We start from the raw sequence: 19,859 nt of genomic DNA on the forward strand, positions 1-19,859 counted from the left end.
AGTTCTCATTATGAAAAATTAAATTACATGCAAAAAATCCAACCACTACCCATGCACTGTGCATCTGATATCTAATGACACCTACCAAACATGCACATCCTGCTAAGCTGAACTGCCTTTAAAAGACAGGCTCTGCTGAATATTTCTATTTTCTATAGAAAACCATTTAGCAAAGTCCTAGCTTTATATATAACAATAACTTAAACCTGTCAGAATCTGCTACCTCTTTTCTGAACTCCAAAATATTCTGTTATTTAGTACATAATGAACTTTCTAAATTCTGAAGAAGTGCTGAGCGAAATTTGCCAAGACACAGCAAGGTGCTGGGGAAAGCCCTGGATGGAATTGAAGGGGCAGGATAGAAAGGAGGGGACAACCCTGGATGGAATTGTCACAGCAGGGTGCAGGGGACAGCCCTGAATGGAATTGTCACAGCAGGGTGCAGGGGACAGCCCTGGATGGAACTGTCACAGCAGGGTGCAGGGACAGCCCTGGATGGAATGGCCACAGCAGGGTGCAGGGGACAGCCCTGGATGGAACTGCCCAAGGGATGGCAGGGACAGCCGTGGATGGAACTGCCCAGGGGATGGCAGGGTGCAGGGGACAGCCCTGGATGGAGTTGCCCAGGGGATGGCAGGGTGCAGGGACAGCCCTGGATGGAACTGCCCAGGGGATGGCAGGGTGCAGGGGACAGCCCTGGATGGAGTTGCCCAGGGGATGGCAGGGTGCAGGGGACAGCCCTGGATGGAACTGTCACAGCAGGGTGCAGGGACAGCCCTGGATGGAGTTGCCCAGGGGATGGCAGGGTGCAGGGGACAGCCCTGGATGGAGTTGTCCAGGGGATGGCAGGGACAGCCGTGGATGGAACTGCCCAGGGGATGGCAGGGTGCAGGGGACAGCCCTGGATGGAGTTGCCCAGGGGATGGCAGGGTGCAGGGACAGCCCTGGATGGAGTTGCCCAGGGGATGGCAGGGTGCAGGGACAGCCCTGGATAGAATTGCCCGGGCAGGGCACAGCAGGGTGCAGGGACAGCCCTGGGTTGACCCCTGCTGTGGTACCTGGTGACTGGCCTGCGTGCCCCGAGCCTGCACCGTGGCCAGCCGGTCGTAGTAGCGGGAGATGGGGTTGTCGTGCTCGATGCCCTTCTTGGCACAGCGCTGTTTGTAGATCTCCACCAGGGACAGCGAGGAGGGGTTGTCCTCCACCAGCCGCATCTGCGGGGACACCGCCACCACCCGCGGCACTGCGCAGGGGGCGGGGCAGAGAGAGCAAAGCAAACCCGAGTTCATCCAGAGCCCAAATGCTGACACACCCGCCCTCAAAACACAACCCCAATAATCAGCTGGAGCCTATCAACAGAAAAATGTAATGCTATGCTCATAACCAATTTACAAGCTCAGGCAAAAAAGAATGAGGTTTTCTTTTATCTTAACAAAAATATCAACAGTATTTTCAAACAAAAATTGAGCACTCATCATTCTTCCTACTTTTCTTTACCTTTAGGAATGAGGGTAATAGTTTGTTTAGATGAAATTCAACAATAAAAATGTTATGTGGAAGACGTAAAAGAAATTCAATAATTGTATATCACTACTTGGGGAGAAAAGGTTTTGTTCTGTCTCTCTTGTGCTGTCTCTAAATGTTGTATTTTCCATTGTATTTCCCATACTTCAATGCTGTTGAAGTATGTGTGCCCATTTCCACACCAACAGGCCCAGTGGGTATCTCTGCCTTAAATATTCACAAGTGCACTTGATATCATAAGCAAGGCGCATAAGAATTTCTAAAAACACCCCAGATCCCACGTAATCAGCTGCACTCCTCCAGAGGGGTGCTACAGCTCCAGACAAGACTAATCACCCAGACAGATGTGAATTTACCTTCTGAATATTCAAAAAACCTCCAGCCATTACAACCTGGGAGCGCAACTTGCATTTAAAAACAACACAGATCTCTCCCCTTGGGTACCTGTGAAAAACAAATGTCTTTTGGTGGTCTCCTTCCTCTTCTCCAGGCAGGGGTTGAGGAGGCGGAGCAGCTGCAGGACGCGCTCCTCGCGCCGCGACTCGGTCAGGCAGGCGTCGTTCATCACCAGGTAGGGGTAGATCTTCCCGTTGTGCCCGCGGATGTACAGCCTGCGAGCGGCCGTGTTGTGCTTCTGCACTATCTCCACCCTGGGCATGAACCTGCCATGAAGCAGCATTTGGAGACAGCTTTGTAACTGCTTTGAACAACAGGATCTCTAGTGATGGCAATAAAAGCACGGTTCTCAACTTACAGCAAGGTACAAGAAAACCAAATATGCTCTGAATGGTGAAGGTGTTTAGTGATCAAATGTAAAATTATTGAAGGGGGATCAATTAAAAAGGTCTTGCAACAAAATTTGACTACATATGCAATATACATATATAAAATACTTATGTACTATAAAATATCTATCTACTTTTGCAGAGTGGATGGATGGATGGATGGATGGATGGATGGATGGATGGATGGATGGATGGATGGATGGATGGGGCTTTAATTTCCTTCTCTGTTTTCAGAATTACAGCTACCAAAGCAAACTTTTAGGTTACCTTGCTATCTTGATGTAATAATGTGTTGGCTTTGGCATAAGGAATTCTCCAGGTATCTCTACTTCCGCAGTTTGAGCTGAGAAGTTACTTAGAAAGCGGCACTTTTCCTCTATGAGGAAGAACTTTGGAAGCTGTTTAGTTTTGGCCTCCAGAATTTTGATCCATTTCTTTAGTTTGGAGATAAGGTTGTGGAGTTTCATTGATCCTGGCACACTGAAGTCAAAATCTAAGAAAAAAAAAAGCCAAACAAACACAAATTACCCAATTCAGTAGTGCAAACCAAACACACACACTCCCCAGCTAAGCTGAACTGCCTTTAAAAGACAAGCTCTGTTGAATATTTCTATTTTCTATAGAAAACCCTTTTGCAAAATCCTAGCATTATATAATACAATAACTTAAACCTGTCAGAATCTGCTACCTCTATTCTGTACACAACTCTAAAATATTCTGTTATTTAGTACATAAACCTCCTAATTAGATTTTCCTGTTTTGCAGTCACACAAACAGTGAAAAGCATGTAGTGAAAAATTAAGTACTATTTCTGTATTGAATTCTCTATATACTACAACCAGACATACTGCATAGGAAAAAAACCGGTAAAACTCTGAATTATTACATCAGAAAGTGAAAGAGGAAAAGTAGGCTTAATTTATAGCACTATAATTTTATACCTGTTTAATTACAAGTCATTTATTTATTTATTTAAAATCAGTAGTGACTTTTTACTCCTAAAATGAATGGAAGAGCCCCAGTTGAGGCTACAACATAGAATCCATGAGGAACTGCAGGACAACAATAAAGTTATTATTATTACTGATCTCTTCTCAGTTGCAAGAAAATTCTTATTCTTTCCTATCTTAGACAACAATTGAAAGACACTACAGGAAGAACAGCCACAGCAGCCCAGGAAAAACAACAATATTATGCAACAGCCTGCTCTTTCCACTGCAATGTCAACAGCATCACAGAGTGAGAATATCTCCTTTAATCCACATAAAGGTGAAGAAGGAATTTTCACAAGGTCAATACATGGACTTCAGTACATTATGCAAGTTAATTCTCTAACAGAAATCACTGCAATACTGAGCATTTTCTGGGCCACACCATCACCATCTTCCCAATACTGCTCACACTACAGTTTCAGACAAGGCAAATAATAAATAAATAAATAAATGTCTTTGAATTTCCCAAAAGAAGGAAAATGAATAAATTACACAAGTGAAATGATGGCTCAGCATTTCAGTGCCACAACAATGAAAGATTAAACACACCTGGATAAGAAGACAAACTACTCTCTGTAAACCTCATTAGTTACGGCATCCCAAACTGTGCAAATTAACCAACAGACCTGAATTTTTAACTCATTTCCATTCCCTAGAAGATGCTGTTTTAAACTCAACATATCTCAAGTGAAAAAGCGACTAAGAAACACCAGAGAATGACAATTCAGTATTTCTGAGATTTGCAGCTAGAGCAGAATGGAACCTTCAGTATTATTTAATACAACAAGAAATGAAGTCTTAAAAATTAGTTTAAATTTCCTTGGAGAACCTTCATTTCAATATGCCATATACATTCAGTATTTTTCTAAGTTGACAAAAATACCAAAAACCAAACAAACATGAGCACTGCTCAGAAAATTTGACCACATAAATATGCTACAAGCATCTGCCTGCAAGTGTGCCAAGAGTGAATTAAGTATGTGCACACAGCAATTACTGCATATAAGTTTTTTCAACCACAATTAAACCACTCAAAACTCTGATCATCCAAAAGACTTACTCCTAAAAACAACTTAAAATATTCATTTAGTCAGCAGAGTTCCTGTCATTCAACAGATACGGTCTCCTAAGTTCTCTTCTTTAATCCAGGATTTTAATGCCAAAGAAAACAATGCACCTTAGGATTGCTTTCATTGTGCTGTTCTGTTACTTAAATAAATATCTGAGAACATATAACCCAACATATTTCACTGTGTATCCACAAAAAACTGATATGATAAAATCTTTCAGTGAAAGACCTAAGTTTACCAGCCTAAAACAGAGCAAAAAACCAGCTCATACAAAATCCTTTCCACTTCTGTAAGAAAAAAGTCTGTAATGAAAAATACAGTTTCATATTTATGGATGTAATATTCCCTTTTCTTTTTCTGCCTGCTGTGGGCAGTGCATCTACTGCAATATCACTGTAAAACACTCTTATTAAAATCCCAAGCCTACCCTCTAGTGAGCAGTGGGAGTAAATCATTTCATCAAAGTGACAAAATTATTGCATCATTTATCTCCCGAATCTCTGAAGTGCAGGAAAGTACCCTCAAACTGCAACTAGTTTTTGTGCTAATGTGAATCAGCCAAGAGGTAAAAACACACATCAATATATTTTCCTTACAAAAAAAAGTCACTCAGTTCACCACAAGAGCAGCTCCAGTTTGCTGAATGCCTATTTTAGGATTTTTGTTGTTCTTTTGTTTCCCAGTGGCAGATGGGAAACACTGAGAGTTCAATTAGTCTTTCTGCTCATGTCACAGAGAGCCCCATCTGAGAAGAAAAATCATTTCAGCTGGAAGAAAGGGAAATACAAGACCAAACATTATTTGTGCACAAAGTCTCTCTGCTTTGCAGACATCTTAATCTATATAAACAGTGATTTTGTTAAAAAAAAAAAAATCTATTTCTTCAGTAGTACTGGAAAACACTTTTTTCAATCTAATACACACTGGTCTGAAGTAACACAGTACTTGCACCACCTATTCCTAAAAAGGATGGGAAGTTTTCCCCCTCATCCTTAATGGGGATTTTCACAGAAGGCCATGGCAGTGGAAGCAGTTTGCTCTCTCTTCTCAATGCTGCTGAAGTTTCTTGCCACTCTCAATGGAAGGAGAAATGGAGAATCTTCTCCCCTGTGAGACAGACCTAAAAAAATCCTGATGCCTCTTAACACACTTTGATTGAAGGCTGTACCATCATTCCTCAGGAAGAAACGCCAAAAAACATACTTGAGGTAGCAAAATTAGAGTATCAAACCCTCTGTGCTCCCCAGTCCCCTTGGCCTACACAACAGTAATATGGCATTAAGAAAACAAAGAATACCTCCAAACGAAAACTCCAGAACTATACAAAAAACCCTTCTGCTACACTGGAAGAAAATAGTTCTGATCAATCAAAGGCAAGAGGCTATTAATGCTTTTAGAGCAAGAAACTGTTCATTTGAAGGTTTTTAAGATTATTCTGACCATAGGAAAAGCCTGATTCCATTAAAGGTTCACATCTCAAGATCTCCAGTTAAAAAGCCAAGACACCCATCATGTAGGGTGCCCCTGAGGACTGAGTTGTAAGCTTTTCTGCACAGAGCAGGACAATTCTTTATGCCCGTGAAGAAGATCCAAGCATTCTCCAAAACTGAAGTGCTGTCTTGTTTTTGAAGTTTTTATTCAAACATTTATATACTCTACTTCCCAAAACTTCTTTCTCACAAGAACTTTTGGTTGAAACCAATAAAGATGAAAAATCTCAGTGAGAGGAAAGCAGAAATATGGAGCAGTACTTTTGGTTTATCACTCAGCTCCAGAAGACCAAGACTGCATAGACCAGACACCGAGGTCAAATATTATCCATCTCTTCACCTGGATTCCTGGATAACACCCTGTTACCTAAAAATTACAGTGGAAGCAAAGAAAGAGCTACCAAAGTACACTATGTTCACTCTTGAGCAAAAGGGAAAAAAAATCCTTAAAATGCTGAAAATGAGCAGAGCTCTTCCCTCTGCCCCCTCCAGAGCCACACTTGGATTTCAAGAGCTTCCTCCTGACTGCAGAGCTGCCATGCACAGTGAAGGATTCATTGTGCTGGGGGACAAAGTCTCAAGGAAATTACCATGCCCTTCAAGAGGGTATTTTGGAGCTCTCCATTCATATTCAGCTTGAGAGGAGAGATGGTTGCAGAAAGAAGCTGATCCAAACTCTAAACTATCATCTGCCCACAAAAGGACAATTGAGGCAGCTTTTCTGCTGCTTTCACTGCTGAGAGAGCTCTCAAAGGGAGCATTTTTCAGCATTTTCCTTTCTTTGATGTCAAAAGGTTTAGCAGAAAAGGAAAGAACAAAGAGCAGATGGTCAAAGAACTATGCATTTGAAGTTCTAGAAAAAAAAATTCAAAGTAAAATTTGTTTTTATAATATAACATTAGGATAGATAAAGATGACCTATCACAGTTCCAACAGTCCAGACTGCTACAAAGAATTCAGAATATAAGAAATGGTGTGAGAGTCTCCAGTGGCTCCAAACAGGAATCAAAATACAACTCTGATGTTGATGGAACCAAACCCTGCTGAAAGTGTCTATAAAAAATAGCTGTCAACATTAATCTGGGAATAATTGACAAAAAGTTTACTCCAAGACAGCTCCTTAGCTTGGACACTTTTGAAATGAAAGGCAACCACTGTAATTATCTGTCCATCATCCAAATGCAACTGGTACTCAGAACAGGAAAAACAAACATGAATATTGTGGTGTGACAGGACACACCAGGCACATTCTACAATTGGTTTCTCGTAATGTTAAAAAAAATCTTGCAAATTGCAGCACAGTAATTACAATCCTATTCAGTTATTTACATATATGTTACTGTTATTTTAAAATCAATTAAAAACTTACTTTCATTTTCTGCATAATGAATTAGATTACAGAAATTATTAAGTATGCTGATGGGTTTAATTTTTTCTCTTTTCCCACATTTAATTTGTAAATTTAAACACTGAATATAATAGATTGAAACAAAATCTAATCCAGCACTAAGCAAAATAATTACATGTATCCCACAGACATTCATATTTCATCGTACTTGAAAATTAAAACATGAAATATTCAAAAAAAGGAAAGTAATTACTGTTATTTAACTGAAGTTTACTAAGAAACACTTTGCATTTGATGACTTTACATGATTTTTATGACCAGGCCTATGTCATACTTTGGTTTATATGTTGTTCCATATAATTCTTTAACTAAGAGAGAACATCTGAAAACCTTAACAGCCATTTATATACCACAAAGATATGCAAAAAATAAACACAGCATAAAAATACTGGAAATTCTCTCCACTTTTTAACTAAAGGTTGTAATTGCATCATAATTAAACTTTCTTAAATGTTTCTCTAGAAATGTTTTGAAATATTACTTCAGATATTACAGACTGTAGTCTGGTATTTTATTTACTTTTCCTTTACACCTTGGAAACCCCAGAGCTCTCTGATGCTCACAGGAAAGGAAGTAGGAGCTGCTGTGACTGACCAAAAATAACTCAAATCCAACTAAGCATATCAACAACACTTACAGCAATAAGTGGCTATACCACTGTTGCAATGTAAAGACTATAAACCATTATTAAAAATCAAAATCAAGTCCATACTTGTATTTAATGTAGAGCATTTCAGTTGGAAGGTATCTACAACAACCATCCCCAGATCCCTGATCCAGGGCTGCTCTCCAGCCTCTCCTCTCTCCATTTACACCTGTACCTGCCATTATTCCTCTGCTCTAGGTACAGAATCCAGCACTTGGACTGGTGAAATTTTACCCCATTAATCATTATCCAACGATCTTTTCCCCCCTGTATGCTCCCATTAAAGACACACAAAGTGTTTCTACTTCCATTTCTCTCCCTAGTACACTTCATCCAGTAAAAATTCAATCATATGGTTCAGGACTTTCATTATCTGCTGTCATGCAACTGCTGTGCCTCAGAAAGGACATCGTGCAAAGCATGGCGTGCACGAGGTATGTAGGTCACTTCTAAAACTCAGTTACTTTCACAGGATTCCCACCAGTTCCCCTATTTTCGCAATATTATCAGCAAAATGGTTGAAAAAACACCCCAAGTCTACTTGTCAAACACTCTCAGTTACCTTTAAAGAAAAGCCAAGGAATTTATGCAAAACTCAAAATTCTGGCAGCCCAAAACACTGATGCCAACCAGTGTCACTTGGTCATGTATGAGCTGTGTGGCCTTAACACATTTCACCAAATAAGTCAAGCTTGTAAAAAAGCTTTTCTTAGAATTTCAAACCAAGATCACATACTCAAATATGTAACCACTGGTTAAGAGAAAATGAATGAAGCAAAAAAGCTACTTCCCTTAAGTATCTTTTTTTATTAGCTCTGATTAAAGTTATTGATTCAATTTACCAATGATGTAAATTTAGGTAATAGAATTTTTATAATCTAGTTACCCAAAACACTAAAGTAATCCTACTCATCAGAAGTAGGCTGTTGTGAAAGACTTCACATAAAATCATCAGTTTGGAGTTCTGGTGTGAACATTTCATTAAATTCTGGCATCATAGAGAGGCAGAGATCATTACTGTCCTTCACATACAGCCAGCAGTTCTGTTTAAATTGCAAAAATATTACACCGAGTAATCTAATTTAAATACATATGTGATCAAACTACACTTTTCAGTAATAAAAAACTACAACAATATATTTATTCTCTAGGTTGATGTCTGTTTTCTACTTGAATTACATTTATTACTGCACAAAGGACTGGAACAAAACTATTTCAGGTTTGCTGAATGACAGAATGCCGTTTTCTAAACTTTCTCTCAGGAAACATAGTAGACTAAAAAAGCAGAATGCCCTCAGAGCTGAACTGTGGGGAGATTAAATGCAACATTTAAAAAATTCTAAACATTTACCTGTTGTAAATTGGCCTTTTAACTTCTGGAACACGGGGTCTTGAGCTGTTGCCTGCGCTCTCCTGGCTAGTGACTCTGAGGCTGCACTAGAAAACATGGTGGACACATTGGATACATTCTCAAGACCTACTCCAAAGGTGCTGACTAACTTCTTGACAAAATTCAGTGTGTGAGGAGTGATTTTGGCATCTGAAACGGCTCCACTTTTCTCAAAGGCAACAGAGTAGCACTTTGCCAAGCCCTGCTGCAGTTGTCTGAGAACCTGAGAATGAAAAACAGAAAAAACAAAATAGGAAGATCAGGCCTTCTGATTTCACACCAAATATTCATTCCCACTCTGTTTCATAGAGTAGAATTATGCTCTCAAAAGCATCTGCTTGAAACTCTACTCTTAAACTGCAGAGGGTCAATAAGAATGACAGCACTGAATTTCATTAGCATTGCCAACAAACTGAGCAGGAGAAATGCTGCTTCACAAAGGACAACTTGCTCTTTCAACAGCAGGTAACTTTCTGATTTCATATTTTGAGATATACGAAAAGAAAGTGATATGAGGAAACCTTTAAATAAACACTGTGCTAGGCAGACAGAACAGTAGTCCAACACTTTGAGAGGCAAGGAACAGCAGAGTGGCAGGTCCATCTGCTCTCTGTTGCAATGCAAATTTCAGGTAATAATCACCACCTCTCACACACCAACAGCTCAAGAAGGAAACTGGTATCTCTGAGACTTAATGTAAGAATATACATTTTCAGTTCGTATGAGCAACAGCTTAAATCCTAGAGGCATTAATCACATTAACAGTTCTGCAAAACCCCTGTTACTGCTTCCAGAAATAACCAAGATCCAAACTCCAATGAGAACAGTCAGTTTCACAAACATCAGTTTACTAATCAAAACAAACAGTTATGCTTTGACGTTTAAAATTAATTCTGGGTAAATATTTTGCAGTTAACTTTCCCTCAGATGATCCATACATTCATGGAAGGTCTTTGAAGCCAAATACCTCTTCATGCCAATTCTCTCTGAACCAGACCATCTGATCCACAATGCCTTCCAGAGAGGACAGAAGGGTTGGGTGCAATTCCCGCTGCATGTGCATGATCCTGCTGCACCTCCACATTGGGGCAGTGGCTCTGATGGGCCCGGGGTCTGAGGCAGAGTGGGACTGATTTCCAACTGAACTTGGCTGCTGTTGCCCTGAATCTGGAAAGTGAACATTAAAAAGGAAGTAAGAATTACATTTCATGAACTTGATGTGTGTCTGTTTGAAACAAAATAAATTGTTCCAAGAATTGGCTTGAGATTTACACTAAGTATTAATTATGTATTCCTAGTCTGTATCTTTTAGCACAAACCATCTCTAGCATGACAACTCCATCAGAAAGTGATTAAGAAGTTTTGCTTTATCAGATGACCCCCACCTAACTCACACAACCCACCCACCCAGCAGTGTTTTTTGGCAGAACCTACAGGGAAATATTTTACTATTGCTGGAAAAGAATAAGTTATTAGGGTATATGGGCATCTCCTTCTGCAAAAGAGTATCCAAACAAAAATAAAACATTATTTAATTAGTGCTCTTTCAAATTTTATACAGAAGTTTAGTGAACTAATTCCCAAATGGAAAGGACAATTAAATAAACAATGTACTTTGTAATAAAGAACACAATACTGAAATGAGAGTTCTTCAAGTAGCTCTCCCAGGATTCCCAGGAAATTATATAGGACAAAAGAACAACTAAATTCTGTGGAATCATTTGACATAACTATTCCAAATGTGATTTGTTCTTGGGAAAAGAGTTGTTGTGCAAGTTGCTGAGTGCTTTCCCCATCTCCTAAACATTTCTCAAAGCCAACGTTGCTTTCATTGGTGTAAACTGAGATGCTCATTCTACCTGAAAATTCACCATAAGAAGTTATTATGGAGACACAATTTTTTTCAAATGTGGTTCCTTTGAAAACAAACAAAATGTTGCATGGCTCATGCTTCCAATGAAAATTAGTCTAGAGAATCTTAGAAAACTGCGACATTCTCTTGTATTTATAAACCAAGAATTTTCTACTTCTCCACAAATTTATCAAGATAAACATCCAGTGAAGAACATGTGATTCTCAGTAATTAAGGTGACATGAGAATGAAAGAGGTGGCACTCCTCTTGGTGAGTATTTTATACAGAAAAAATCAAGACACCTCAAGTCATCTACAGGTTTAACTTCTCGGAAACAAATCAATGAAAGCAGAGCTTATCAAGAGTTTTCTTCCTTAGCCTTGCTAAGTTGGTATGTTTTCTAGAGAATGTTTTCTCTGTAATATCCAGTGAAACTTAACCTAACAATTAAGTTACAAAGTGCCCAAACAATTCCATGAGGACCAAACTCACCACTCTTGTAGCGCTCTCGCTGTTCTATCTTCAAAGTCAAATAGAGGGTCCTGATAGGAAAATAAACAGCCTGGGGATAGACTCTTCCCACCTATTTGGAGATACACATTTCTCAGTTAAGGAACTACAGATCACATCAACACAGATTCTCGAGTAAATGAGTCCAATTCAGGAATAATCAGCTCTTTGTGTTAAATAACAGCTTATGGAAATTAAAGATTCTTTCAGTAACAGGAGCCCGAAGAGGATGAATTGGTAGCTCCCTGCACACACTGTTAAGACATTACCTAATTAGGGTTTCCAGATCATATTGCCTAATAAACCTGAAAGCAGCATAATGTCAGAGCTCCAGCTGGGCCAGCTCAAAGATCTTACTCATGTGCATAATGGAAGAAAAACAGACATAATGACAGCAGTTAGTCTTTAAATTAGGCCACAATTCCCAGCAAGCCCCACGATACTTGATAAGAAAGCCCATTAGAGAGTAACTTTACTCCACCTAATTGTGGCACTTAATGTAAGGGGATACCAACTGCACCCAAAAATAAAAACAGGATTTTATGGCTTCCATTAAAAAAAACAACCCTAAAGAGATGTTGACATTCAGCATCCCATTTAAATCTGTAAATCTCAGTATCTATTAAAGGAAAGAACCATTTGGCTACTACCTGCAGTAGAGCACATCTTAAGTCATCATTTGAGGCTTCTTACCCACAATTTTACTAAATCACAGATCCTTTCTCCACCCAAATGGATATGGTAAGTGGTGGAAATATAGCAATGGGATTGAAGCATTCAGTAATCTGATATTTATGACAGATAACTAACCTGACACATAGATGCTTCATGCTGTAACTTAAAAGTTATTTGAGGAGAATTGTGGAGTTTTATAACAGTAACACAGAAAATATGGCATTTTTTTATTTCACACTTCTTCTGTGTACCTGAAGTTTAAAGGCAAGACAAACAGGAGTATCTGTGATATTTACAAGTCTAAGCTCCAGCTAGTGTATGAATTCTGAGCAAACACTAACTTCTACAAATTTTATACAGATCTCAACAAATAAAGTGTCTACAAAGTGTTGAAATGAGTATTTTCTGCCAGAAGACAGTGGAGCACACTGGTGTTGCCAGACAATACCAAGCCATACCCATCAAAGTTTCCCTTACCTACTTTGGCATCTTAGGCTGCTTGGCAGCATGGTCTCTTCAAAGTTAAATTTTAATTTTATGAAGAGAGGGAAGGAAACATGAATACCTCTGCAGACACATGCATATCCAGACCTGTGTACACCCATGCCAACACAAATGGACATTCTCTAGCTACAAAAACTCACATTCTCAGTGGTCTGAAAGAGGAAAGATGGGATAGGATAAAAGGAGCTCAATCTCACAGGATCACAGAATACCCTGAACTGGAAGGGACCTGCATGGTCAGTAATTCCATATCTCAAAAATGAATAGGGGAGGGAAAGAAAGGAGCTCCGTGAGGAATTAAGCACAACAGTTGTCCTGTGCCAGTCTCCAGGAAACAGTGGAGCAGTGCAGGCCTGGAATTCGGGTATTGTGAGAACTTCCCATGGCTACCTGTGCATTAATGGGACTTCACAACTATTTTATATCAACCTGCATGAACAAACACCAAAGCACTTCCAGAGGGAGTTTGCCCTTTAGCCACAAAAGCTAACCATTCTTTACTCCTACGTTACAAGCATTTTTAACTATGCTTATGTGTTCTACCTCATTCACAAAAATATATTAAATAGAATTCCAAAGGGAGAGCTATAATGCCTCATGCAAATAAGAATTCAGTTTCACTGGATTTAATCTCAGTAAGTAAAACCCACTTTGAAATTCAAAATATCCTGCTTAAAGGCAGAAAATAACGTTTTTTAACACATCAACAGTTGCAAACAATACCATTTTTAAAGCTTGGCATTTTTGTAATTTGCTTTAAAATATATTCATGTGTCACCTCGCGAATGAAGATTACAGACCATAAGGAATTAAGGATTATCTTCAGTACCTGACTGATGAGGTTGAGGAGGAGTTTGCCCTCTGAGCCAACCAGGCACGTCAGCAGCTGTGGGATCCAGGCCAGCCACTGGATGGGTGGGACACCAATGCAATACTTGTCCACTGCATCTGCCAAGGTGTTCTTATCATCATCAAAACTCAGCAGCCAAAGAACCTAGAAGAGAATTTCAAGAGGCTCTCTCAGTGCTTAAATTTAAGACACATCAATCATTATGATGCACGAAAGCAGAGATATTTTATTAATATGACTGTGGAGTCCTTGAAAGTGTTAAAGCTGCCTCAGAGACAAGAACTTACATTTATTGTGCCTGGCCAATGCTGTTTTTTTTCCTCAGAAATAATATTTAAAGGATGTAAAAAATAAATCTAAGTGTACCCCTTACTATGAAATAAGACAGAAAAGAGCAAATGAACATGAACTGCATTCCAGAAATTCTTTGTGTTTTTCACTGTGGGTGTGGATAAAAATTTAGGCAATTTTATAAACCTAAAATATGCAACTCAGATTAATGAACCTTGATACAAGAACTTGATTTATTCCTCTGGGTGTTCTTAATTATTTTAACTGCCCACCCCTAGTCTAATTTAAATGTAAATATATTAAGTATTGACTAAAAATCATTAACTATTATGCAACCAGACAGGGAGAATAATAAACTTCAGAGCGCTGTTGAGGCCACCTTTAATCTCAGACAATATCTTCTGTGTTTGTTTCACAGTCAGAACAGATTGTCTTCCCTGGTCTGGTAAAATTCTTTAATTTCCTTCATGAGAGAGATTAAATACCCCCAAACTGAGAAACATACAACACAAACAGCTTTTTTTTGCCAAAATTTTGCTGAATTTCAGAGTAAAACTGTACAAAAAAGGCTTATTTGGAATAAAATGCAATACTTAGGTAAACATTAATATTATTTATCCATAGTAATGATAAACAGACCTCCAACTATGTTATTTTTTAAAACACCAAAGGATGCCTTTTTGCAAGTATTGCACCACACTATGTAGTAGAAATGCTGGATGTGGTTTGTCCTTTTCCTCCTACAGAAAGGTTCCACATCCAAAGGAAAACCCAGACACCCTACTGACATAAAAAAATCCCAAAATGAGTAATGAACAACGACACACATCCCTTCCATCTAAATTAAAGCTTCCCCTCAGTAATCTTTTCTCTAATTGCAAAAACTTGAGCATTGAACACATCCCAGCCTTTTCCAAGGGGATGGAGCTCTGATTCTTTTTTAGCACCCAGACCTTACCTTTGCTAAGTATTTCCTGGATTTGCTCTCGTTCTGGTGGCGGCAGGCGTGCAGGTAGCAGGTGATGGCAGACACCCCCAGGTGAAGCTGCCTCTCCTTCACAAAGATGTTCTCCAGGTAATCCCCCCACATGGCCCACGCTTTCACCAGCACGTCGTGCATTTGCACAGCTGCAGAAAAAGCTTTGTTTGCTTCTTCAGACCTGTGTGGTGACAAGTAGGGATATGAGTTTTATATAATTTAGTAGCTGTTTGCTAGTGTAAGTCAGATTTCTGATAGGGCAAGCAGTTCATTTCTTAATACTCAGTGATATTTTTGCATTCTCTAGTAAGGTCCCTTACAACTGTTTTGTCATTGCTTTCTTTAAAGTTCAGCACCATGCTTCATCATGAAAACAGTTTCATAAGTATTAAAAATCTCACATACTCCCTTAAAAAAAATTTAAAAGCTCCCAGTGCACTGCAGTGGAAAGCCAGGCAGTGAAACCGGAAGAAGAGTGAATGATAACACAAGGGGAGTGAAGCAAAATCATTTCAACGTGCTGCTCCACTGGGCAAAAAAAGAGTAAAGCAACAATGGGAAGATGTTATTTAAGTTCTCTTTTAGAGGAATGCATCTTACTTAACTCCTTTTCCAGAGAAGTCATGGAAAATTTTACAATCAACATTTTCTGGAAACAATCAGTTCCTCATTCCCACAGCTGTAAAAGTTTCTCTTTTTTCAACAGGAAAAGTGAAGAAATTTGAAGGTTAATCACAAAGTCCTGCGTAACCAAAAGATTATTTGTTTGTTCCTTCTGAAGTTTCCTCAAGTGTCACAAGTCCAAAATTTGGCATGATTCATCCCAATATATATACAGCCCTTGAATCTGTTATTTCTTAGGCATAAAAATTAAGGATGAGAAAACTCCCATAAGCATTACCAAAATGAAGAAACTTAAAGTATTTCAAGACTCCTTATTAACAGAAAGAGCTTCACTTCTGCCTTGCAGAATAAGCATTGAAATAAGCCATATGAAAGCAACATGATGCTTGTTTGACTCATTTTTTTAAATTACCTGTAATGTATTTTTAACATAACAATATTAGCTTGGGGGATTATAATACTACATTAAAATGACCAGTTACTGAGGCATAACTCTAAAAAGGAAAACAGCTTTGTCTGTCGTGTTGGTTTTTGTGCTCCATTAATGTCCTTGCTTTCAGAAGCTTCCTGCACCCTGGGTGAAGGTTTGAAGTGAACCAGCCCAGCAGCAGCCTGATGGATGACTTTGTATCACTACTGTTCCTTTATAAAAAAGGGACTTCTCTGTCCGTTTTCCTTTCTCCCACTCTACAATCCATCACTCTTGACACCTGAGGTGATTTTTTAAAGTGGTTTCTATCACATTGCCCAGCCAATGGGCAGCACAGGAGGATGCAGGAGCAGAGGTGACCTTTAACTTCAGTTTTGTTGACATACAGGTAATCATTCAGCAGTCCCATTTTCAGGTTCAACACTGCCACTGGTCCTAACTGAAATCTTCCTAAATTCCTGACCTCAACTGAAGGGCTGAAAAATCCTTGTGTGTTTTTTAGTAAGATTAAGAAACCATAAGTACATCAGAACCACGTTTTTAAACAGAAACCTTTATCCATTTTATCCTGAAAGAACAAAGACAATAATTCTCTGCAAGAATTTTTAAAAATTTAATGATATGGGGAAGGCACACTTTCTTCTCTTTACATCTCAATTACAATTAAGCCAGTGACCATATAAAAGCCCACTGTACTTTCCATCCAAGTAATTGCATTCTACCTATTTAAAATTCTCTCTTGTAACCACAGAAGAAAATATTCATCATTTCCTGACTTGAATTGCTATGTGAGGTTGCAGTGTACAGCTTGAGACCTGATGGATTTCATTCTATAGGTGGCCACAATGTAGTGGTAAAGGAATTATTCCACCCATTTGTAACACATAGCAAAATCGTCATTAAATCCCATGCCCACTAAGAGCTCTTGAAATCTAAAGGGGTCTTTTTGGCATCACCAAACAAAATTTAACTGATGAGATATTTATTTATAGAACTAAAGAGAGATATTCCTCAGAATAGTAAAATGCCTGTCAGTGGAAAGCAAAACCATTACTACTTCTCTCCTGAGGGCTTCAATACAGGACCAATCATTACATCTCCAAACTGCAAAGAAACTCTCACAGATACTTTTACTTTCTTACACAGCAGTGAGAAATTTTAGGCTGGTATAAAGATATGGAATGGCTTTTCTGCTCAAATACTGTATTGAATATTTCAGCTGCATTTTTTCAGATGCATGCTACTGCCTCTTGCAGCCAACATACTCACTTGTTAATCTGTGCCAAGAACATTCCCTTTAAAGCATAAAACTCTGCAGTCATCTCCTTGGTGAAGTACTTCAGATTGGTTGACTCAATGACTTCAAGACCCTGTTAAATAAGCCTTAGTGAGAAAAGTCTTTTAAAAGGGAAGGCTTTTTTAAAAGAAAGTGCCATAAAACAACAGCCAAAATATTCTCTTGAAATTTAAATAGCATGACTTTCAAGTATTTCATTTTGATTTTAAAAAAATACAGACTGACAATTTTAAGTTTCCATTGGCCTATGCAAACCAAATACTAGAGACAACCTTTAGCAGGTTATTTTTCCACCTTGTTTATGTTATAATTATATTGTGTTATAATTATATTGTGTCATAATTATATTGTGTTACAAAGTTCATTTGCTGGTCAACCACATGCCAGTGGGTTTTGCCTAAAATCACTCTTTTTCCTTTTCAACACATACAATTTTACTTCAGTTTGACCACCACTTCCACCACTCATGAGTCAGACACTCACTTTTTTCCCATTACAAATAATGCCATTTTCAAAGTCCTTCCATTTATCCATCTTGTAAGATTTCAAAAAAATCTACTCTCACTTTACTTCTGGGTCAGCTAATTTTTAATATATTCACAGAATCCAGTTCACACAGGACATTAACTGCTTTGGACTGACAGCATGACTCAAAACAACACTCCCTACAGGGTATAACATGGCCAAGGCAACTCAGCCCCTTTTCTGGACACAAGCAGCTTGTTTAGATCAATGCATCTGATGGCTCCTGTAATCCCACGAGTTCCAACAACAGCTTCAGGAATAAAGCTGTCCTACCTGCATGCACTCATTTTTGCCCATGACTCCAGCCAGCTGCAGGTAACACTTGACCTGCTGCCGGATCTTCTGGAAGCAGTCCACGATGGGCACGGTGGGGATGGTGTGGATGCGGCTCAGGATGTCCAGGGCCACGTTGACCAGCCCTTGCTTCCGCGCGATCTTCCCGTACTGGATGATGGCCGAGGCCGAGGCGTGGACGCCCAGCATGGCGTTGTTGGAGCTGGGATCGTGCTGGGAGCTGTTCTCATATGCAGTCACAATGGCTGGAAAGGCAACGTGAAATGTTTGCCATGGGAAATGGTGCTATGCAGAGAGCAGCAACTTTACAGCAACACACATGACTTTAAGATTCAATGCAAATTGAATAAAAACTACAACTCATCAAAATCAAGCCAAGAACTTATATGTGTTGTCTGGAAAATTCTATGATGAATGCATGCTGGATCAGGCAAGGCTTACCCTGGTAATGATGCTGTCTCCACATGAAAATGCTGCTCCAGTGGGATAAATCATCTGACACGATAGGTAACCTGTTCCTCCAAGTCTTGACAACAGTCTTCATATCATGCAAGCTGTTGTTCCTCCCCAGATTCGTTGGTTGCAATCCTGCATTTATTTGGGCTGCTTCCTGAAGTTCAATAATTTGCTGTGCTGCCTAGAAAACATAAATAAAAGTAAGGAACAGACAGAAGATGGCAGCAGTCTCAAACCCACTAAAGGCAGCAGTTTGTTAAAACTTCAACCACCTGAAGAAAAGGCCCACAAACTTTAATGGAATTTAATTACCTGTAGGACAATAAAGCCAGTGTAGTATTCTCTAAGCTACCGCTTGGCAGATAACAGTTGTATTCACTGTTAATCAACCAAATGAGATAACTATTTCAGAAAAAAAAAAAGGCAGTCCAAATTTATAGAGTGAAATCTCTTGAAACAAAATTAATTAAAGTAATATTTTCCTACAATCATCTCAGTATCAGCTCTCACAATAGCTTAACCTTCATCCTACAGCCATTCATCACATAAATTTAATTTTCTCATGGGTATTTAATCACATGGTATCTGATATTAAAAAAAAAGTAATTACTGCGGTGCAAATTTGAGGCTGCATTTGTACCTCTGTCAGTCACTGACTAATTTATCATTTCTTCACTAAGGATATGTAAATATTAGATTGTTTTAAAAGCTTGTTTTAATTGATTTCTGAAAGCACTTAAATACTTTATTTAGCAATATTAATCTATTTCTGCTGCAGATGCTGCCATTCTTGAGCAGGGGAGGGGAGAAATTTGAAAAATGGGTGAAAACTTAGCAGGAAGGAATTAAATTCATTGAGAAGCCATCTAATGCTATTGTATGAGCTCACAAATTGTACCTATTTACTTGATAATTTCTTCTGAATATGGAGAAAATTTCCATATTCATTCACTTGATCTGAAGCATCAATTTATATTATAAAAATTCAAAGGTATGAGCTGCTGTGTGCACTCTACCCGCAGGAGCAATCATTTTCTAGAGGTCCCTTCTTACATCATGTACACTGGTTATGAATCACACACAGAGTGAAACTACTGATCTTAAACAATCACAGAGGCCTCTGTATCAAAGGGAACTCAAAGCAAAGTCCTCTGCACTTCTACAGGCAGGGCTCAGGCACAGACCTCTGAGCAATGGCCCATCAAGAAATGATCTCTTATGGAAACTGAGATATTCCACAATTTCTTCCCTGGAGATGAAAGGCTC

The 19,859-nt window shown here is 38.9% G+C and overlaps 1 protein-coding gene across 4 annotated transcripts in view; it reads right to left on the reverse strand.

The window, feature by feature from the left end:
- TRRAP (transformation/transcription domain associated protein) overlaps positions 1-19,859 on the reverse strand; it is a 74,682-nt gene that overhangs the window by 4,310 nt on the left and 50,513 nt on the right. For all 4 annotated transcript variants that reach the window (XM_085591709.1, XM_077786879.2, XM_085591707.1 and 1 more), the window contains 11 exons: positions 18,579-18,774; positions 18,117-18,382; positions 17,291-17,391; positions 14,947-15,148; positions 13,677-13,841; positions 11,651-11,741; positions 10,273-10,472; positions 9,267-9,528; positions 2,577-2,802; positions 1,969-2,186; positions 1,059-1,243 (listed from right to left, as the gene is read on the reverse strand). In XM_085591709.1, coding sequence (XP_085447835.1) covers positions 1,059-1,243; positions 1,969-2,186; positions 2,577-2,802; positions 9,267-9,528; positions 10,273-10,472; positions 11,651-11,741; positions 13,677-13,841; positions 14,947-15,148; positions 17,291-17,391; positions 18,117-18,382; positions 18,579-18,774 — 2,112 coding nt within the window. The remainder of the gene's footprint in view (positions 1-1,058; positions 1,244-1,968; positions 2,187-2,576; positions 2,803-9,266; positions 9,529-10,272; positions 10,473-11,650; positions 11,742-13,676; positions 13,842-14,946; positions 15,149-17,290; positions 17,392-18,116; positions 18,383-18,578; positions 18,775-19,859) is intronic.

The sequence above is a fragment of the Lonchura striata genome, chromosome 14 (assembly GCF_050655825.1).
Source record: "Lonchura striata isolate lonStrDom1 chromosome 14, ASM5065582v1, whole genome shotgun sequence".
Taxonomy (NCBI): Eukaryota; Metazoa; Chordata; class Aves; order Passeriformes; family Estrildidae; genus Lonchura; species Lonchura striata.